The 22,770-nt window shown below is 39.6% G+C and overlaps 2 protein-coding genes across 3 annotated transcripts in view; both read right to left on the reverse strand.

Annotated features, from left to right (window-relative positions):
• Positions 1-298: 298 nt before the first annotated feature.
• On the reverse strand, positions 299-6,061 carry LOC147156551 (dnaJ homolog subfamily C member 7-like). The gene is made up of 14 exons (XM_086065153.1): positions 5,966-6,061; positions 4,519-4,607; positions 4,258-4,382; positions 4,069-4,182; positions 3,886-3,960; positions 3,281-3,399; positions 3,041-3,194; positions 2,788-2,952; positions 2,584-2,675; positions 1,641-1,714; positions 1,422-1,568; positions 1,187-1,342; positions 960-1,034; positions 299-735 (listed from the first exon to the last, which is right to left on the reverse strand). Exons 1-14 carry the CDS (start codon positions 6,034-6,036, stop codon positions 698-700), a joined length of 1,494 nt encoding a protein of 497 aa, XP_085921279.1. The 5' UTR covers positions 6,037-6,061; the 3' UTR covers positions 299-697.
• Positions 6,062-6,923: 862 nt separating this feature from the next.
• Positions 6,924-22,770, reverse strand: part of LOC147156552 (zinc finger protein 385D-like) — a 34,204-nt gene continuing 18,357 nt past the window's right edge. Inside the window, exons 1-8 of one of the 2 annotated variants that reach the window (XM_086065162.1) lie at positions 22,279-22,601; positions 14,923-15,074; positions 14,749-14,856; positions 11,881-12,052; positions 10,119-10,451; positions 9,791-10,014; positions 9,496-9,600; positions 6,924-8,537 (exon numbers count right to left, since the gene is read on the reverse strand). In XM_086065162.1, the coding sequence (XP_085921288.1) occupies positions 8,307-8,537; positions 9,496-9,600; positions 9,791-10,014; positions 10,119-10,451; positions 11,881-12,052; positions 14,749-14,856; positions 14,923-15,074; positions 22,279-22,288 (1,335 nt within the window). In that variant the 5' untranslated portion in view covers positions 22,289-22,601 and the 3' untranslated portion in view covers positions 6,924-8,306. Of the gene's footprint in view, positions 8,538-9,495; positions 9,601-9,790; positions 10,015-10,118; positions 10,452-11,880; positions 12,053-14,748; positions 14,857-14,922; positions 15,075-22,278; positions 22,602-22,770 lie in introns of those variants that run through there. The other variant, XM_086065161.1, reaches the window with a different exon arrangement.

Raw genomic sequence — 22,770 nt, forward strand, 5'->3', positions numbered from 1 at the left:
TTTTCGCATCTCATATTCATAGATTTAGTGTGCCTCTTGGTAAGAATTTACACAAAAAAAGTAGCCTGCTATAATAGTTCACTTGCAACAACTGTTGGGTAACAAGTTCGCATCATTTCCTTCTCATGAGGAACCATTTCAAATAAGAGTGCTTGGGTAAGGATCGCTATCAAATTACTATCTAAAGAGGAACATCAAAAAACACAAACACTCTTGCCTGAAAACACTTCTACAGATGCAAAAAGATGCACGTTTTTTGATGATTACTTAAGAACAATAAATATAAATTCGACCACAATGAGGACTTAAAGAAACATTTATGGACTTTACATTCATGTGAAATATACATTGCAGCATGATGGAGAAAGAGAGGAAGAAGCCTGGATAGGTTTGCATGAGACTTTTTCTGAAGATGTCCTGAGGTCTGGTATTGACAGCTCATCCCACGAGGACAGGAAAAAAAAAAGTAATATGAAAAACTAATCAAGGAATCAGTTGTTTTCATTTTGGCAAAATAGCAGCATGCTCCAATGGTGCTCATTTCATTACTTAAACTGTGTTGTTTTTATTTCGCATCAATTTGGGATTGAATCCAAAAGTCTGAACCAGCGGGAGACTTTTCAGGTGACTGTGGATCCGTCTTGAGGCTGTACATTGAAGAGCTGCGTTTGGAAATCTTGTGATCCTTTGTTGTCTTTTAGCCAAACTGGAAGAAAAAATTTCCAGGTCCGGAATCTTGAGGGGGAGTCATAAAACAAAGGTTAGTTTAGAGTGTGCAGTTAGATGTTGAGAACATACAAAAAGAGGTATGAGGGCCGCAATTATTATTATTATTATTCTTTAATTATATAATAAGAAAAAAAAGACTATTTTATTTTATTTTCACAACTTTAGGATTTTGTTATTTTCAGTGTGGCCCTATTACTAATAAAAGTCTAAAAATAAAATAAAAATCTTACCTCCACTGGAGTCGAAAGAAAACCCTCCACCGTGGCCACCGAAGAAAGCCCTGAAGATGTTGTTTGCGTCGACATCTAAACAGAAAAAAAAAATACATTATTATATTTAAACTGTGCTGAAAAACTACATTGAAATTGAAATGTCAGAAAAATATGACTTGTGGCGCCATCTAGTGGCCAACCTTCAAAAGTTCAACTCCATTTAATTATCACAAGTGAGCATGTACCTCCGCCGTCGAAGGTGCCGTCGTCACCGAGATCGTGCCCGTTGTCGTATCGGGTCTTCTTCTTGGGGTCGGACAATACAGTGAAGGCCTCGCCCACTTCCTTGAATTTCTTCTCCTCTTCCTTTTGCACCTCGGGGGTGGCCCCACTGTGGCGATCTGCCGCGCGCGAAAAGAAGGGAGCAATTTAAACAATGTACGTCGAAATTGGGCCAATCGAGGGATACGTTTCCCGTACCTGGGTGGTGCATCAGGGCCCGTTTACGGTAGGCTTTTTTGATCTCGTCGTCTGTCGCGTTTTTGCCGACTCCCAGCACCTTGTAGTAATCTTTCCTCTTGCTCTTCTTCAGCTCCAACTTGGCCGTCTTCAGAAGATGTTTGTGGTCTGGACGCGGACGCGAGGTTTTAGTAACTGGCCCCCCGCCGGTCAAATCGGCAAAGACGCACAAAGGCTTACCTGACGTTTTTTCAGTCTGGTAGACTTTCTCGTAGTCTCGGACAGCTTCTTCGTACTGCTCGGTGTCCATGAAACTTGAAACAACAAAGCACACATATAGGAAAGGCACTCTCTTGCGTTGCCTGTAAAAGACGGCATTTTCCGCCTTTTTTTAATGTTGCCATTTCACACCTGACAATTAATTGATTCTCTCTGTCATAATGTTAAAGAGAGCTAAGCCACATTTTTTGGGGGAGACAAAACAAAATAGGAGAGCTACAAGAATAAAGTATAACGTTTTGGCAGAAGAAGTTGGAATGTCAGGAAAATTCCGTCACATTTCTTTGAGCGACAGAAACTGGAATGTTTGAAGAATAAAGTAATTTTTGGCCCAAAATTAGTTGGAATTTTACAGAATTAATTACCATTTTTTTTGGGGTGGCAAAAAAAATTAATCGGAAAACTTTTCAGAATGTCAGATTCTTTCAAGAAATGAAAACAAAATAGTACAAGAATGAAGTTGCTTGTTTCAAGATAAAAAGTTACAATATTGTGAGAATGCGATATTATTTCAAGAAATAATGTTGCAAGAAGAGTTATATTTTGAGGGGAAAAAAACCTACCTAATAATTATGCTGGGATTTTTTTTTTTAACTGTCAAAAGCCCATTTCTGCCAGTTTTCTTTTTAATGTCATTCTTTCCCCCTTTTTTTTTTATGTGGCACAACCTGGCCGTTTAGGAAAAGTAAAAATCTAATAAAATGTAATTACAAATAAAATAAGACTTCATGCAATCATGCTTTAATAAACATTGCTTGCTTCTTGATAAGTTTTTGTTTTTTTTACCTGCCAGAAAAAGTATTTTCAAACAAAGGTAAACTAAACTAAATTAATCTATTGGTGGAGGAAATGGGCTTCTGACAGTAAAGAAAATAATAATAATTAACGACACTGTACTACATACCACTGCGCTCTTCTCAAGTAGGCCTTGATGTAAGTGTCGTCGAGCTTGATGGCACTGGTGCAGTCTTCAATGGCCTGGTTGGGTTTATTCATCTATGGTGGAGCAGGGAGGAAACGAGGACAATAATAATAATAATAATAATAATAAAGAAATACAGGGGTGACTTAAATTTGCCAGATGCGGGACTAATAAAGGCTCTCCTACCTTGGCTCCTGCTGCGGCTCTGTTGCAGTAGAGTTTGGCGTTGGTCTTGATGTTGTTGGGGTCTATCCTGAGGGCTTGGCTATACAGCTGATAGGCGGCTTCATAGCCGTTGTTCTTAAACGTCAGGTTCCCTTCCTCCTTCTTGGCTTTTAAGGCTTTGGCATTCTGAAATTCACATTTGTTTTAAATCTGCGGTCAGAATGTGGAACTCGAGAACGACCAAGCAAAAAAAAAAAAAAAAAAAAACACCCACTCTGCAGGCAAGCCGGGCCTTTTCGTGGTCCGGCGCCATGCGCAGCGCCTGCACGAAGAACTGAACGGCCTTATCGATACAGTCCTCGTAGTAAAGACACAAGCCTCGGACGTAAAGCGCGTCGGCGTTCGTGGAGTCCATTCTCAAGATGTCGCTGTGGAAAAAGGAAAAAAATCGCAAATTCACGCGATCGCGTTGAACGTACGGAATTTCCCAACATAAAGACGCATGTCGTCTTACCTGGCGACAGATTGAGCTTCGGGGTAGCGTCCGAGGAGAGCCAAACATTCTGCTTTGAGGATTTTGAAGCGATGGCAGGCGGAGGCCAGAGCCAAGGCCCGGTCCATGCAATACACCACCTGCTTCCAGATGACACAACGTTTCGTGATGACACGCTCGTAGGGGAATTCTAGAGTAAGTAGTAATATTAGCCGTTCTTTGCAGAGGATAAGGAATGTATGCCTGAGTGTGACGTTTATATTATCAGTCTGCATGTGTTGTTACACCATGTGCTCAAATATGAAATATCCACAGCAAGGGATATAACACAACTATACATTGGTGCTATTTATTAGTGCATCAATAGCATTTCACATTGTTTGCTAGCATTAAGCTAAGTGGACTTTCCTTTGGAAAAACTGCGTGGTTGTAAATACAAATGTGTTATCCTCTTTTTTTGTTAAAGGATCTTTGTGCAGTTTGTCACTTTTTTTAACTCGCCGACTGCCACCTCTGGCCCCAAAGCGTAACTGCAACATCTGTGTCGGGCTCGTTCACGGTGCGCGCAAGCCATGCAATTTTGCTCCGTCAGCAGTTAAAAGTTTACACTGTAGTAAAAAAATGACCTTTCTGAAGTCTCGCTTTTCAAAGCCAAAATCCGCCAGTCGCTCAAACTCCAGCAGAGTTTCTGCATTCTTGTTCTGGAATGAGAGATGAAAACGCATATAGGGCACATTGTACAAAAATGCACTTGAGGTGATTTATTTATAAAAAAAAATAAAATTAAAAAAATACTGAAGTGGTCCCACCTCTTGTTGCGCCTCTCTGTTGCTGGGCTCCAGATGGAGAACCTTGTGGAAGCAGCGTGCTGCGGCCATGGCGTTCCCCAGAGACAGGTGGCACTTGCCCTCGCGTAAATGACCCTTGCGGAAGGAAAGAAAAGAGGGCGCCTCGTAAAAAAAAAACGACTCACACGCTTGGAGATTTGCTAAACCCACCTTCATGAAGCAGTCGTCCAACCGCACGGCCTGCTGGGAATCTTCCAAGGCTTCCCGGAAGCGGCAGAGCATCATGAGGGTGGCTGCCCTGTTGCCGTAATAGCTGGCATTTTTGGGACATGCATCTTCCCGATGTGACGGGAAAAAACAAAGTTAGATGGACTCGCATGACATGCCTCTAAACCTTTTGATAGAAAAATCCTCCTGTTATCTTTGTCAGTTTCTCTGAAGGTGGTTTATGGCAGATAAGGGTCACCTTACCAATAGCCCTGGTGTAGTAATTGAAGGCTTCCGAGTAGTCTTTCCTGCTGTAGAACGCATTGCCCTGCTCCTTGAAGCCTTCGGCCTGACTGAAAAAGGGAAAGCAGAAGCACAAAGTGAAGGAGGTCAGAACGGTTCCATAATCCGCGAAGCATATTGATCACAAATTCAACAGCGGTCAGTGGCTGCTCTCTAAACTTTAAGAGGAGCTGACACTCACTTTGTGTAATCCTGTCACACGAGTCAAGTGTTAAGTGACAGCAATGTGGACTGACACCGTGTGCAGGAAGTACCTGCTGTGCTGCTCCCTGAAATATCACATTACAGTGCACCCGCAATCATTCGGGAATTAACCTACTTAAAAATTGTTCTATAGAACCCAAGTAGAACTATTCTGGGCAGAGGTCTGCAGTTTAGGTTTTTTTTTTTCAAGCCAGCTCAAAAATATCATGTGGTTGTCTTTTACTCGGGCACTCGTCGTATACAGGTCTCCGGAACATGCTGAAACTTTGCCTTACGAAAGTAGGCTCGCTCATCGCTACCACACAATGCAAAACACAATAGACGAGCTAACCAAACTAGCATCATTGTCTCTGGAGTTATGACTTGGGCCGAACAACACCGACTTTTCTGGGCAGGTGCCGAGTCTCATATTTAGCAGGATCAAATTTAGAAGAAAAACTCCCCACATATATTAAAAAATATATATAATGCGCAAAATTTGATACGTTTTACAATAATTTTTCCTGTAGCATTTATCGTTACACCAGGTGGCAACAATGGTTGAGTGTCATTATCTTTGTGTTATATGTTAAAGTGAAAGTGAAAGGGGGAAAAAAACAATTGGGGGAAAAATATTAAGGAAAAAAATAAAAAGAAAATATTAAATTATATTTTTATTATTATTTTTACAGAATTTTTTTAAGAACAGTAGGGCTATTTTTCTTATTAAAAAACACAAAAAATGATTGACATTTTTTTGATGTGTTATTCTGGTAGGCTCTTCACTTGCTGTTGAACTAGTATAACTGCTGTGGAGTAAGTATATTGAATAAACGTTCAAAAATAATGCTGCCTTTATCGTGTCATTAATATTTGGCAACCGTTCATTTCATTCTAAAACGTTGATTGCAACGTGTGCGTGTGAATGAAACAAACACGAATTCAGAAAACAGCTTCGTTAATCGATAGAGGAGATACGTCCAATATTTAAAGTGTATGATTAAATCTTTACTATATACTACATCAATGAATTTGTCGGCAAATAAAAATCCATCGCGTTGAACACGTTATTTATTAGGGGAACGCTAGCTACGTTAGCTTCGAAGATAGCACTGCTTTGCCGGAAACTCGTCTAACGAGCTCATCTTTCTCATTGGGATTATTCTCAACAATGTAATATATATTTTTGGAAGCGCAGTTAAAGCCAATTAATTTCCAATTTTACCGTTCCAGGTCACCCGCATTGTGAAGCTGAGGTTCGGCATCCACCGGCACGTCGATGTCAACAGCGGCCATTTTTTTTTCTAGAAAGGACGATTTGGACGTGACGTAATTTCCGAGTGACAGCAGCGGTTTTTTTTAAGGTCATGAAAATATGGGCCATCCGAGATGAGTCGGTATATAATATAAATATAAAAAAGTATCTATAAATATATATATATATATATATATATATATATATATATATATATATATATATATATATATATATATATATATATATATATATATATATATATATATATATATATGTATTTTTTGTTGTTGTTGCTAAATATACAAAATGTAACACTAAATATCTACATATCAATTGGGTCATTACAAAATTGGAGGACAATTTAGGCATAAACATTTGTTTTTAAACTGACAATTTATTTGGATTTCATCAACAATATTCATCCTGTACATTTTGTCATAGGTGCATTGCTGATTGATGCAAACTTTGTAATATTCAGACACCTGAAAAACATATTTAAAAATATTGCTGACTAAATGCTTTACACTTAAATAAAGTTATTTTTATTTTATTTTAATACTAATTTCACTTTATTATTACTCTAATTACAGCTGCTAATGTTGGAACTAGGTTAGTTGCTTTGCTAAGTGGTTAAGAACAACCTCAGTTATTTAATAATAATGATCATTATAATTTAAAAACTTTATGTATATAACGTTATTTCTGCTGAGTCATGTTGATCACTTTTTTTTCTCTTCCTCTAATGGCTATAAAACCTTTAGTAAAAGGGTTGTGTATAGAAAATGGTTGCATGGATTTCGCATATCATTCAGCCCTGCTTTTATCTAGATCAGAGGTGGGGAACAGTTTTACTGTCTATCAGTGGCCATTTCAGAAAATCCTCCCAGGGACATACTGTACTAAATTCATGAAAACAAGCCCAAGATGTCAAACAAGTGTTTAATGTTAACCATTATGAACATTTGTGGGTTAAATGTTTTATTTAACAGTTTCTATGAGGTTTCATAATTCCATGGCTGATCCGAGCAAAGGTTTTGCAAAATATTTCTACAGTTAACTTACAGTGTATGAAATAATAATAATAGATTTTAATTTACTGATTGTTTCAATGCAGGAGAAATAAACACAACCACAACTACATACAAATGAATACATTACACGCACTTGAAAACATTTATCACATTGTAGCCTACATTATTGCACTTGATGAACAATTACGCCTGGACGGAAAAAGCTATAATAAAAAATATATTTTACAGACAGATATAATAACTCATGAAATTGGATTTTTCTCAGCTTGCGTCTTCATGTTGCACAAAAAGCATCTCAAAGTACATAACAGTAAAAAGTATTTGAAGACATTTTGAGGAAAAAAAAAAGTTCCCAACCCCTGCTTTAATGGCTCATGTCAAATATACTTTCCACTGTTATTAAATTAAATTACAAATCATTCACCAAGTATGGTGAAAGTTCTTGGCTTTATTTTATGGCACATTTCATAGAAAGACAGAGACAAATGGAACAGTGCTGCATAATGTATTTGATGCAATGCAAAGTGACTCTGCTGTTGTTGTTTTTTTTGCTTTGTGCTCAGTAACCGTGATATATATACTTTATATATATATATATATATATATATATATATATATATATATATATATATATACATGTATATATATATATATATACGGAAACTAATCCAGGAATGACACAGTTTTCCCAGAGTACAACTAGAAAGCTCTCAAATTCGGCAACAGAAGTTTAACATGTGCAATGGCAGATTGTTCTCATAAATAAAACAACATATATTCACTATTATGGCTTCCGATAAGGGTTCAAAACCCAGGGAACACGCGCTCAAACAGTTGAGTGATGGTCCCGCAAGGTGCTACCTTGATTTACGAGTTTCATTCATTCCATAACTGAGCTTAATTTACTACACATTGAAATGAGATCTGAACAATTAATCAGATTCGAATCGACGTGGCAATGCGGTAGAATGCAGTTTTCAAATTGTACATACTTATGTAGCATACATATTTCTAATGAAGAAAATACAAATATTAATGCATGTGCTTTTATTCTATATTTGTGTTTGCTTGCTTATCCCGTTCCATAAACGGCTGAAAGTGCATCAGTGACTGTAGCTTTTTTTCTTCACTTCACTCGAGTCAAGATTTTGCTCGCAAGACAAAGTCAAAAAAATAAACCAAGTGACAGCTCTTAAGTCGAAAGAATCATAATTGGGGCACTCATAAGTCAAGGTAGCACTGTATTTAGTTTGTGATGTGCCATTTTGTCCTCAATGTCAATAAGGAGAGAAAATAATGGGTGGGTGCGTGGGCCTGAGGGGTCCCGGGGCAGGCCTGAAGAGGGCGGGGCTTATGAGGGGACTGTGGAAGATGGCCGTGGGACCCTGCGGCAGCCGCAGCGCCAGCGGTGAGGACGCCAAAGTGCACAGGGCAGCTGGATTGAGGGCGCTGGTGAGGAACCCTGCCGGCAGGGCCTTGGACAGCTGCTTCTGCAAGGCCAGTTTCGTCTGCAATGCAAGGGATGTCTTTAAAAAATGGACAGCAGGGGGCAGTGGTTCTTAAACTTTTGACATCAAAATAAAAATCATTCAAGGTAAAGTATCAATTAGGGGTGTCAGGTGATTACAATTTTTAATCCTAATTAATCGCATGACTTCAATAGTTAGCTCACGATTACTCACAAATGTTATATCTGTTCTAAATGTACAATAAAATGTACAATATTTTTTTCATACTCTTGTACAAATATGTTAAACTAATAGAAATATGGCTGCACCTTTTAGCCATTGATACAGTAATTTCATAATAATGAATACAATTGAGTTAAAATGAAAAAAAATATGTACTGTATGGTAAAAAAAAAACGAGTGAGATGATTTGCGTTGAGGTAATTTTTTTGCCACTAGATGGCATAATTGCATTTGTAAGACTTGGTGACAGCTCAGTGCATTTTTCTTTTCATATTAAGAGTTATCTAATCTTTAACATGAAGCAACTTGTGAAATTCTGCACATTTTTTAAATTGTGAAATACAACTTGACCTCAGTCTCCACAAATATATGCATAATTATTCAACTGATTACTGCAAAATTATGACATGGACATGTCTGCTGCGTTGCGACTTGAATTTCCCCAATACAGTCTTTACAAGTAAGGGGCTGCCATTAATCGCGCGCAAATTTTTTTTGTGTGGCATTAAAATAACTTTAAATTAGCTCAAAATGAACGCACTAATTTTGACACCCCTAGTATCAATCTACTGTGGTGACTTGAGATACAAGTTTAATTCATTCTATGACTACTTTTGTAACTCAAAACAAAAGCATCTCAGTTCTCGTTCCCCATTGGAATGAATGGAAAACTCACAAGTGTGTGTGTGTGTGTGTGTGTGTGTGTGTGTGTGTGTGTGTGTGTGTGTGTGTGTGTGTGTGTGTGTGTGTGTGTATGTGCGGATACAATTCTTACCGCGAACGCAGTGCTGGGCTGCAGTTTATTATAAGGTGTGAATTTGGCCTTCACCTTCACTGGCTTCCCGGCCAAATGTTCTTTATGTCTCCTGCTGTTCATGTGCTGTTAAACACATATTGATAACATTATAAAAATTTTAGATGATTTACGATGGGTGAAAATGACATTTTGGGGCGTTCCGGTGACATTTCCGGCTGAAGCTAAAATGCACTATAACCTCTACAGGTGAACTTCATTTTGAATGTACGTCCAACTTGAATTCATTTGGTCGAAAATTCTCGGTGCCGTTTACCTGTTTGAGCTGCGTCTCCGAGTTGACGGCCACCTGGCACAGCTGACAGTGAAAACGCTGGCGGGTGACGCCCGCCGCCGCCGCCGCCGCCGCCGCTGCGGTCTTTCTGGTGCCCGTCCGCTGCTTTACAATTCGGCAGGGCCGTCTCGGCGAGGACGTCCTCTTCGCTCTGCGGTGCGACTGGCTGCTGTTGGGGCTGTGGAGCATCTGCTTGTGTTTAGAGCCTGGTGAGCGGGGGGAGACGAGGGCGTGTGCGTTACACACATGGACACAAGTAGGAAATGACCCCATTTGACATCAATTGACACGAAATATGTTTAAAACACACCGCTACAGTGAGCTTCAAGTTGGGAGCTGGAGTTCACCGTCACTTTGCACGTGGGACAGTGGAGCTGTTTTTTGTTGGCCTCCTTGTCGTCCGCCTTCACCCCATCATCTTCTTGTTCCTTGACGGCAGGGGGGTCGAGCGGCGCTGCCGAAGTGGGAGGTGTTTCGCAGCCTTCCGCGGGTGTCTCTTCTGTTGTTAAATGCGGAAGCGGAGGGCTCTGAGGGAATTGCTGGGACAGCCGAGGAGAGTGGTTTGCAGAGGTGTCTGTCGTGACGGGAGCGGGGGCCGGGGGGCTCCCGTGGCATTTTTCCACTTGTGGCGATGTGCTTGAGTCTGAACGGGCACGAACGCACAAGCATCACAAATATGAGTGACTATCCACTACTGGTGTATTCTATACGATAAAACCCATAACTGCCTGACTTTTTTTGTCATCCATCAGTTATATTGTACCATGTCTGATTTCTTGATTTGTATCATTTCAGCCCATCAATCATTTCTGCCGTCTCCGTCGTTCGTTCGCTTGTTCGGCCAACGGCACATCGATCAAGCGCCATGGCAACCGCTGGAACTTATCATTACGTGGCCGTCGGGAAATGGATGACAGCATTTAAATTTTTTTTAGTCATGCAGCATGAAGAACAATTGATCTAAGAACCGCTGCACTTACTGCACTATAAAAATATATTGATTAAATATTAGTTATAGAGGAGAACATTTAGTTATTATTCATTTTCTATTTAATCAATGGTTTTTATGTTTACTTATTAAATTGTGTCCCTACTTAAACACACCATTCAGATTGTTATTGCATTTTTGGAATATTAATTAAACAGCAAAATCCCCCTGTTTTTATCCATTTTAGGGGGCGGCCATTTTGCCACTTGCTGTCCACTGTAAATTACATCACAGTTGCTCAGGGGTCAGCCAATCAAGGCTCACCTGTTTTCTGAGTTTGGTCATGTGACATTTGCAAGCTGAGCCACGATTGGTCATTTACCTGAGCCCCGAACAACTGCAATGTCATTTTCAGTGGACAGCAAGTGGCAAAATGGCCGTCCCATGAGATGGATCAAAATGGGTGGATTTTGCTGCTTAATTCATATTCCACAAACACAATAATAATCAGAGTGGGGTTGTATAGAACATATTACTATAAAGAAAGTTTTTTGGTTGACTTCCCATTTAAATGTATATTTATTACAAATATTGTATTGCATTGTTTAATTTATTTAATTCAGCTGTTTACATGGACATGGCACATGAGCATTTAATTGAAATATTTAATTAAACACAATTGAAGCCTTAAAAAAATGTCTACTGATATTTCTTTTTTTTATTTTCATTATAATTATTTACAATATATGTCAGGGTTTACATGACCATTCAAAGTAAAATCTACCACACCTTTTAGCAAAAAAAACCCCAAAACGAAATAAGGAGGTGTGCCAATGCTGAAAACAAAAAAAAACGCATCGCTTTTCAGGTGCTATTTGCCTGCTCTCGTGCCTTTTCGCGGGACGTCTGTGCTTGATGGTAGTAATTAGCTGTGTGACAGAGGCTATGATTGCAGGGCAGGTAATAACTGCTAATCAGTCAGCAGTGGCAGCTACAAGACTGAGCATCGTATAGTCGACTACCTCAATTACTACTCATCACATAGAGGAGGGAGAGTGTTTTTGAAAATATGGATATTAGCTTGCGCAGGTGCACTTATAATGCGGTTCATCGTTCATCCCCCACCCCTGCATATATTTCATACCTGTTCTGTCGTTTGAATTTAAGTCTGTTTGTGTTCTACGTCCTCCCGTCGTCCCTTTTCCTTTCTCCGCTGCGGGTGGCTTGTGCTTGTTCCTCTGCCGGTTCCTCTGGTTCTCAATGGCCTTCAGCTTTCGAGTGTGTTTGTGACCCTTGTAGTGGGCCTCAGCCTGGTTCTGGTCATGATACGCACGCAAAAGGATGCACTTAGACGTAATTAACTCATTTGCTCACAAAATCGTATAGATAGGTTCTATTTTAAATGTTTTAAGTGTCCCAAAGACATATATATACGTTTTTTTAATGCTACAGCATACAGAAGGCTTTGATGTAGCCTCGGAATTGCAGAGAACGGGTGAAGCAATGGTAGTGATTACAAAAACGGCCAGCAGGTGGGGAGGGGCCATGTTGCAAAAAGCTTTTTTGCCCACTTTTTAAAAACAGATTTGTGATTAATGATGAAATTTAGCAATATTCTAATGCTAATTGCTGCAAAACGGAAACAGATAGAAATATACATTTTTTTCCTGATGAAAGAAGAGACTTGAATATTTATTTTGGTAGGTTCCTTGTTTTTATAGCAATAGAACACAATATTCTGTGGGCCTTGCAAAATCAGTCGATATCCAGGAAAAACAGCCGGGAGCAAAGGGGGTTGCTTCAGTGAAAATGGCTGGAAGTCAATGAGTTAAGTGAAAGTATAGCACAACAGTCACGTAAGGTAGCGATACCTGAAAATCTACTTGAAGTGCAGGAACAAAATATGACTGTGCTTCCCACCGCTGACATATACGCACAAGAGCAGAACAAGCGTATACTGTACTGGGGTGATTTAATTAGTGAGGGTCAGCATGAAATCATTTAAGTGTAATCGCTCCATCTGCTCCATCTCTTCAGCTTCGCATGCAAGCGCGGAACTGGGAGACAAATGATAATAGTCAACGTTTGACTGCGAGGAAGCCCCCCGCACGGCCATCCCGATCATCAACAGCCTCGCAAATGAGCGCCCCGTTCGGAGTCGCCGTGGCATCTCATGACCATCGTCGTGAGCTCATTTGCTCATCTCTCCGCTGATTCAGTGTGACACAAATTGCCCTCACGTCTGTGAACACTCACATGACCTCTGAGCTCATCCCTGCGAAAGCATGCGGACGCCGCACGGGCTGGAGAGAGAGCGCAGGGACACGTTTCCAGCACGCGAGCACGAAAGAAGTGAAAAAAATGTCCATCCACGAGCCATTCAGCGTGATGTTATGGAGTCAGAGGAAGAGTCCGCTCCCACTGTGTGGCATGGTATGATTTTACTATCTTCTACTAGGGCTGGGTGATAAGACCTTAAATTTTTTTTGACTGATTCCCCCCCCACCCCCCCAACAAAAATAAAATTGTATTTGATTTTTTTTCTCTTTTTCGAAAAAGCAAACGCAACTAACATTATTCAAAACAAGTAGAACAACATAACTATAAGTAAAAGACATACAATACAAACAATAACTAGATTAATAATAAGCACACAGTAACGCTTAACATTATTTACAAAATGTCGTTAGGCATGCTAGGAAGATCCACTCCATGTTTGCCTTCCACCAGGCTCCTTTCTTGTCATACGCAGAACAATGTGAAAACGACTTTGCCCGTTTTTGTAAAGGGGTCAGAAAACATGCTAAATTTAGCTAAATTAGCACTAAGTGACTCAGCTTTTATTTCATTTCTGTTTGAAGCCATGTTAGTGTATCGGCGCGAGCAAGTACAGAATTTCATGTTAAAGATTAAATAGCTCTTAATATGAAAAGAAAAATGCACTAAGCTGTCATCAACATGTTACAAATACAATTATGCCAACTAGTGGCAGAAAAATGTCCTCAACAATCAATATCATGCTTGTTTTTTTTTTTACAGTACAGTACATCTTTTTAAATGTAACAACATTTTATGAATTATTATGAAATGACTGTATCAATGACTAAAAAGATGCAGCCATATTTCTATTAGTTTAAAAAAAAAAATCTATTTTTAGGTTAATAAAGAGTATGAAACTATATTTTAGTGTACATTTTATTGTACATTTAGAACAGATATAAAATTTGTGATTAATCATGAGTCATAAATTAAAGTCATACAATTAATTACGATTAAAAAAAATTGATCTCCTGACACCCCTAATAATAACACATAAATACACAGACCAATCAGGTGCATTGTAACACCTCCTGCATGACACCACACAGCCAATCAATGGTTCATTTCGAGTAGCTTGAGCAAGTGGGTGTGTGCAAGGCAGGCAAGCGGTGAGGAGAGAGAGAGAGAGAGCGGAAAGGCAAGTTAAGTTAAACAATATTTTAAACATGTTTGGGGTTTATAATCAGTTGAGACTGTGTTTAAAGAATGCATCAACTCAAAGTACTTCTTTCATATTTTGCATATTTACTTTATGTTTCCATTTTCAAGCACTTTAGAATACCTTGTGAAAATTAGTTAGCATCAAATAAACAATAAAGTGAATTTTCTTGAAGTTACCGGAACACGAGGCGTCTTTATGCTTGCTTGAAAAGACCACGAAAAAGAGGCAGACGAGGATGTGATCGCAAATGTGCCACCGCTCCCCCTCAACTTGCAAAAATAATAAGAGAGTGGCCTTTATTCCACTCGCTAACAATATAAATGCAAATATGTATAAAAATGAACTGTAGAAGGAAAGGTAGCTTAATGAATGTGAAAAGGAAAGTGCGATAAGGAGACGCAAGACGAACGCGCTGATTGGTTTCCTCTCAGAAGCCAGCAAAATGGAGGAAAGATAAGAAGAGGCTTTCTCGAGAATATTTGAGTGTACAGAGAGACCATATGATATGTAAAATATGAGCAAGGCACTTACAGTGGAGTTGAAGCGCAGGTGACAAATATTACAGGTGATAGTTGTTCTCCTCTTTGGCGGGGCGATGCCGAAGGTGTGGTTGATCACCGCCTTTTGCACCGGATCCATCTGTGGAGACGCGTGGATTTTGGTCCATGATCTAAAAATGATGCTCCTCGGGCTACTGAATCTCACCGTGTTGAAATTCGGGAAAAGGCTGAGTGGTGATGATGTGCTGATCCTGAGGGGCAAGAAGTGCTCCAGGTGGTTGTGCGGCTGGAGGCTTGCTCGGCCCGGCAGTCGCAGGGAACCCAGGAGGGGGTGGACCTGGTTGTGGGACAGCGCGCCTGCAAAGAAAAACATCAATCAGTGTTGTCAAACCTTTGCCATTTTAGAGCGAAGCTACACAAGATAATAATACTTGGCAATGATTGTATAAAATCAATGAAAAATATCAGCATGACAAATCATTCCGCATGACTATCTCGTCACACTTCACTGGCCTGAACACTATCAGGCTGCTCATATTTTATATTGTGACCTTTGTCTAAACCCAAGGCAAACATCAGAGCGCTGACATTTACACGTGGTGTGATACAAAGGTGTAAACATTTAAGATATTAGTCATCAATGATGCACAAAATGTAATTATATTCTATTTGTCTTAAAATAACCCAGGCAAGGAAAAAAAGAGTGCAGTGCAGATTTAGTCCTAACTAGCTTGATGGCTAAAGTGGCGCAACTTGACAGCTAAGGCTTACATCAGTGTTTCCCAAATGATTGTTGAGACAAATTTAGCATATATATACATTTGGCATATAGGCTAGCAGTTAGCACACAGGTAGCAAATTTACCATACATGCTAGGGAAGATAGGACACAGGTGAGGTTTGCTCAAAGGCTAGCAAATACAACATACAAGTTAGCCAAGCTAGCACAGGCTAGCAAAGGCAACGTTTATGATTCTGAGTTTAGGAAGTTCTTATTGTTGAGACAAATTTAACATACAGGATAACAAATTTGGCATATAGGCTCGCAGTTAGCAAATTTAGCATACATGCTAGAGAAGTAAGGACACAGGTGAGGTTTGCTCACAGGCTAGCAAATCGAATATACAAGTTAGCCAAGTTAGCACAGGCTAGCATACATGACCGATGGTTTATTTTCCCTGTATTCAATTATCATCAAATCCCTTGTAAATGGCTTCAGTACAAGCAATTTCCCTGTTGAAAATGTGAATTTCAAAATATGAAGCAGGTTTTCAAACTCAAGAATTAGCATCAGCATGTCAATTAATCCAGTTTAATCCTCCACATTTTCTTTAAGAGTCTTAAAAACCAGAGACAGTAAAACAGCTTAAAACTATTAATGAACACACATTTATAAGTCTTGAGATATAAGAGTGAAAGAAGCTCAGATAGATCCACTTGCGTTTATCTCCTCGTCAATGTGACGCTGGGTGGGTTGGCGGGGGGTTGACAATGACTCCCACTCCAGCACAAATCTGTAATAGATCTCATTAATCTCTTGGGCCACATAACAAAGCAGTGTGGAATGTTTGATTAATGGAATTTTGCAACCATCTGCGGTTGTTTGCAACTCTTTTCAACTCAACTCGTTTGACGAGACGGCACAGTGTCCATTGACTTTCACGATAGCATCATTGCATCTTGTTTGGAACACTCGTTTAAGACACTTGCACTAGGAATGTACACCACCAGCGGTCCTTGAGAGATTTTTGTTGTCATAAAGCTTAATTAGGAGCTCTTAACTTATAATGGAAAAGGTTCAGTGGGATTTAATCAATCATCGAGCAAAGAAGTAAATCACAAGAAAAGGGAATAAACACCAGAGTCTACAATACATGGTAGATTATTTTGTGCGAAATATAATGTACAGCAGTAAATACTCAAAATGAAAATTCTTTAAAAAAAAAAAGGTGTGAGTGTAAAAAGATGCTGACGACGTGTATCTATGTTGCATTTACAGTAAACCGCAAATTCTTGGTAAGAAAAACTCTATACAGTGAACCCTTGCGGCAGGGTTTAGTCCCGATCTCTCGCGAGCAGCGAAAATCTGCAAATAATTCATTATAAATCATAATGCACCAATGCCATGCTTCTGGCATGTACACAACCGTGAACCCATGTTACATAAACTGTAGCTGACAAAAAAAGCAGAATGGCACATCCTGGAACACTTAATAACTGTAAATGTATATAAATATACTAAACTGCGGCAAACCACTAATCTGCATTTGTCCCCTTTTTCTATCCACGAAGGATCCTTTTCATAGACTGTAGGTCACAGCAGCCAGCTTTCTCATTTCGAGTGGGTATAAAAGATTATGAGGAAAATAAAGTACCGTGAAAGAAAAAACTGTGAAAAGGCTTAATCTCTATTATTTCCAAGATTAGTCTCTGGGTGACTCAACACCACAGAGGGAGAGATGGAGGAAATGAGAAGCTTTCATTGCGGCGTAGTGGCATCGGTGGAAAAGGCAGCTTTGGTTCTTTTCACGGTGATCATCTGTCTGAGTCTGGTTCGCTTGTCAGCACTCTCACGGTGGCTCTCGTTTCCTTATCGGCTTTTTGGGAGATTCTTTTAAACGTGGAGAATTTAAGAACATAAATAGGGTTGTAGTGGTGGAAAGCAATGCTGCAATTTGTGTCGATTTTTCAGGCGTCTGTAATTCACTTGAGTGTTAAATTTTCTGATAAATTTGTACTTTTCACCAAATTTCACACACCTGCTCCCCATTTAAAATCTGAGACCTCACAATACTTAACAAGTCACATGAGTGGGCTTAATTTGGACATTTTCACAAAGGGGTGTACTCACTTTTGTTGCTGATTTAGCCATAATGTGCTGAGTTATTTTCACAGCAAAAAAGAAGAAGAAAAAAAGCTGTAAACTGACTATAATACATTTTAGCAACATGTAAATTTTTCATTGTTGTCCCATAAAAATATATCAAAATATTGACAAACATGTGAGTTACTTAAGTACAGCATGAGTACTTTTGCCTCCTCTGAAAAGATCATTAAAAAACAAGTAGAATGAATTCATCTTTGGAGTCCACTTTAATTGAAGCAGATCGAATGATACAAAGCAGAAGCTAGAGCAGCGTTGATGTAATGTATTGCGAGACAAAATGCAGATGGAAAATATCGGGACGTACGCGTTTATGGAGACAATTTCCGTACGTAGTTGCATTATTAGTGATGACATGTTATGCTTTGATGTTTTAATATCGGTCAGATCAAGCGATGTTTATGTTCCATATTGTGGTTGGTACGTTAAAACAACTGTCACGTACTGTAATGATATGTTTTCTACTCTATAATGGAATGAGGCTTAGGTTTTTGTCAAACTGAAAAGCCACCGATGCCATTCAGAGCCAGCAAACAAGGCAGTCAAGAGGATCTGCAAGATGAATTAACATCCATTAAAACTTCCGATGACGGCTCTTCACAGCTCCCCGTTGGAAACAAAAAAAAAAAGTTAAAAAGGGAGGATTGCCTAATTTCCAGCACTGGTGCCTCTTTATGCTGTGGAGTCCTTAAATTAATTACCTTCACTTGTGACAGAGGACATATCTGGCCAAGATTGTGTGACAAAATGATCCAACTGGCTCTCCACTGTCCGTTTAATCCCAAACTGCAGCAGCAGCAGCAGCAGCACGGTGAACGCTTGAAGAGAGTTGTACCTGCGGGGCACCACGCAGCCCAGATCATGCTCCCGGTGGTAATCTGGCCTACTTTCTGGGAGCCATTTTCAGCCCAGGGGTCCTTAAACTGCTACGGTATTTGTTCAAGGTGACCAAAAAAGCATCCAAATGGGGTTCTGTGTGAGTACTCTGGCTCAACACAAGATGTCTGCCTAAAGATGTCTGCCTAAAGATGCTAGCGGTGCAACAGATCACAAAAGTCAAGGTTTGGATCGGATCATTTTGTTCAGATCAGCAAAAAAAATTTTTTTTAATAAAATGTAAAAAATGATATATAGTACTTGCCTTCATTTATTTTGTAGAACGTTTTTGCCCATTAAAAAACAAAATGTCTTATATGGCAGTTTAGGATTTAGTAACACAACTTTAAGTGCAATATGAAGCAGATGCATTCTTATTTTATACATGATCCATGTGAAAAATAATAAGTTGCGTTCTTGAAATCTTAACGGCTATAATGAAAAAAAAACAATTTAATTGAAGGCACATTCCCTTCCTTTAAACTTGGAGAGTGAATTCCAAAGTAGCCTTGGTCCAGAATAAAGAAAGCAAGCTGAGGTGCCAGCTGTCAAACTCGTGGGCACGCATTACTAATGCTAACAGCTAGCTGCGAGCCACTAACGTCGGATAATTGTGCCGCGCCATACAGTGATGGCGTAATTAACTAACAGGTTCTTAGCATTCTGAATTAGCGATTGAAAATAAGTTCGCGGTAGCGTTATTTTGATGTTTGTCGCAACTATATAATATCAATAAAAAGAACGATAAAGAAATCCTAAACGTCAAAAAGTCAAGTCAAGCTAGCTTCAAAGTAAAAGTCTACTAAGGCTATTTGCATTGCCGTCAGTTTATTTTTGGGTAAACTTTATTGTATACTGTACAGTACATAAGACCTGCTTTTCATCCTCACTTGATGGATGTAAAAAAAAAAAAAAGCATGTTTGTTGCCTTTACGGCTAACAACTACAGGGCATTTGCAGCAACATTTGGAGGACAAATAAACCACATCTCCAAAGTGAAGGTTATTTAAAACGATAACATCCCTGCAATGTTCTCCGAGCACTCAAAATGCCTGTTTTGCAAAAACTGACGATTCAAAACAACAATGGCGAAACACAGGACAAGATGATGAGATAATAATCTTGATTAACACATCAGAAAAGTATGTTCATCATTTCTGTGGCCAGCGGCTAGTTGCAGTTAAGGCTGCCTCTTAAACAATCATGTTACTCATCTGTACTGATAGCAACTTATTTACCAAATTGACATCCGCATACGATTAACAAAAAGTGCAGAGAAATGAGCATGAATGTTCCATCAGGGCTGATCAGATGGAGCCCGTGCCCTTTCAAAGTGCTCCGTTATCAAGACCACTTAAAATAAACTGCCGCCATCTGTTTGAATTGAGATAAGCCGGGCCCAGTCAAACATGCTGAATGACAGCCCACAGATGTGTGCCGCACATTTTTGCGATGCTTTCAGCCTGCTCGGAAAGCGTTAATGCGGCCCATGAGCTGGCTAATTACGCTCTTTGGCGAAAGTCGTGCGGAGAATCACAGCCTCTCTTGCTTACTGCTGAAGATATTTATCAGAGCAGATTCATCACCAAAGTTATTATGTTGTTCATTGTGCTAGGAATATCTAGTATAAAAATTAGGGGGTGTAAAAATGTGTGGATTCATTTTGAGTTAATTTAAAGTTCTTTTAACGCCACCATTTTTTTAAAACGCGCTATTAATGACTGCTCCTTACTTGGAAAGCTTGTACTTGGGGAATTACAGTCGCAATACAGCAGACACGTGAAAATTGAGCAGTAATAAATGTAATGATAATGCATATAATGCAAATGTGGAGACTGGGGTCAAGTTGTATTTCACAATTTTTAAAATGTGCAGAATTTCACAAGTTACTTCATGTTAAAGATTAGATAGCTCTTATTATGAAAATAGAAATGCCCTTGTCACCAACATCTAACAAATGCCATCTAGTGGCAGAAAAATGCCCTCAACACAAATCAACATCACACTTGTTTTTTACACTCTTAAAAACAGTTGGATCAAAAATAACCAAACTATGGGTCAAAAATGGACCGATCTCTACTTTGAGTCTCATAAATGTTAGTCAGATCCTTTAGTTGGATCCTAAAATTGGGTAAGTTTGTATAAAACAACTCAGAAAGTCGGGTCAAATTGACCCATAAAGTGGATCGGTCCATTTTTTATTCATAATTGGGTTACTTTTGACCCAACTGTTTTTAGAGTACAGTACAGTACATCTTTTTAATTGTAACTTAATTTTATGAAATCACTGTATCAATGACTAGTTCACTATTCTGTTAACAAGAGGATGGAAACTTGTAAAAAAAAATTATTGTACATTTAGAACAGATTCAAATTTGCGATTAACCGTGAGTGAATTATTGAAGTCATGCGATTAATTACGATTTAAAATTTTAATCGCCTGAAACCCCGAATAAAAATAGTGCTTTTGCGCCATCTTGTAGCATCTTGGATGTCAAGCAAATTAGCAGCGCTACAAAATGGCTAACCTATAGGGTGCTAGTCTGCCAAATCAAAGTCACGCTGTCAACACGCTGCATCGTCTACATTTGATTGGGGCTTTCAGGGCCCGAAGCTGCAAGTGAGCGTCAAGTGCAGAAGCACCAGGCACATTTAAAAGAAAGGGAAAAAAAATCGATCCCCCTCTAATTTATATGCAAATGTTATTCAAATGAGCTCCAGTAATCTGATTGCGTGTTTATGCACTGAGCTGGGCAAATCACAGTTTATGTAAGGATAGGGTGAACATTGTTTACTCGTCTTCATCAAAGATGTATCGCAGTCACTCTATGAACACATATTCATCCATCCATCCAATACTCGAACCGTTTAACCCTAGTGGCCATGTTGGACAAGAACGCTGTAAAATATTTTTCTCAATAACTTTTCATCTCAAACATCTTTCGATGTAATCCCCAAAGTTTAAAGGTGATCAGATCAATTCTGTGGGAGAAGTTTGTTAAAATATGGTCTCTAATCCAAATGGCCGACTTCCTGTTAGGGTTAGCATTATGAATCACAGCTTTAGGTGAAACATACTACTGGGAAGGCTTCGTTAAAAATTTGCAGGGGAGAAAATTGCTATTCTTAAACAAATTGTTAACTTGCGAGCCCATTTGAACCTTGTTGCGAATGAAAACATCAGCACCTATTGAGACAAGTACACAGTTTCAATGAAGAGTTTTAGGGAAACGCTGTAAAAAATGTATCTTGTCTACTCAAATATTTCCTTAACATTATTTTCTGACTTCTGATTTCAAATTAATCTTGCGTCAACATTAAGCCTGCAGAATGAAGTAAACTGTTTACATTCAAGTTTGCCAAAAGTAAGCCAGTTCTGAATATAAAAAGTCCAAATATAATCAACATTCCATTCCAATTGCTGGAAAAACATACATATTAATGACTAAAAACCCTCATGCACGCTGCTTTTATCTTTAATAGGCTCCAATTATGTGAGCTAATCCGGCCATATTTCCTCAGGGAGGCATTGGCATAATTGGCAGCAATCTGCTGTGACATTGACGTTTTTTTTCTTGCCTTAAAATGACTTGACACATCTGGAGAACGGCAGGACGGCATTGTGGGGTCACCGCCCCCCAATTGACCCCTATAAGAGGGGCCAATTACTCCAAGTAACAGGCCTCACCGGTGCGGGAATTCAGCAGCAAAACGCTCGCTGGCATAAGATAAGCGAATTGAGCAAATTTACCAAAAAGAAGTTGCTCCGTTCCTGACAACCGCCACATCCGAGTGAGCTTACCTAAGAGCATCTCCGCTTGTTTTGGGATTCTTCCGCTAGTCACTCAACTTGTGTCAGTTTAACTCCCATCAGGAAGTTTGGGCAAATCCCGAGCTCCTCTCCGTGCGTCTCTTTGGACCGTTGCGGGTGAAATGGCAGCCTTTAAGTCAGCGACACTTGGTGGCTTCCATCCAGAGCGGCGGGCGGTACGCGTCGCAATTAAAACGCGCCATGCTCCGCTGGTTCCGATGCCCTTTTTTTCCCCTGAGACGGCGGAGGGAAAGTGGGATGCTGAGTGTGCGTGAAGAGCAAGTGTGTCCTCCTCTGTGTGCGTGAGAATGTAAGAGCGCAAAAGATGGGGCGAGAGAGTGAGTAAGTGGGAGAGAGAGAGAGAGAGAGAGAGGTTGGCTATTAACACCGTGATCATCCTTCATCTCCCTCCTCCTCTTCCTCTTCCTCCTTCCAGGGCGGATTTCTATTCAGAATTCCCACCTGCATGCTACCCCCCCCCCC

Source organism: Leptonotus elevatus, chromosome 20 (genome assembly GCF_054856555.1).
Source record: "Leptonotus elevatus isolate MCC_2025b chromosome 20, RoL_Lele_1.0, whole genome shotgun sequence".
Classification (NCBI taxonomy): Eukaryota; Metazoa; Chordata; class Actinopteri; order Syngnathiformes; family Syngnathidae; genus Leptonotus; species Leptonotus elevatus.

Coding starts and splice junctions, on each gene's coding strand:
- LOC147156551 (XM_086065153.1), bottom strand. CDS start 6,036: ATGGCCGCTGTTGACATCGACGTGCCGGTGGATGCCGAACCTCAGCTT. Junction 4,383..4,518: donor TTACTACACCAGGGCTATTG/GTAAGGTGACCC, acceptor CACATCGGGAAG/ATGCATGTCCCAAAAATGCC. Junction 1,343..1,421: donor GGCCCTGATGCACCACCCAG/GTACGGGAAACG, acceptor CGCGCGCGGCAG/ATCGCCACAGTGGGGCCACC.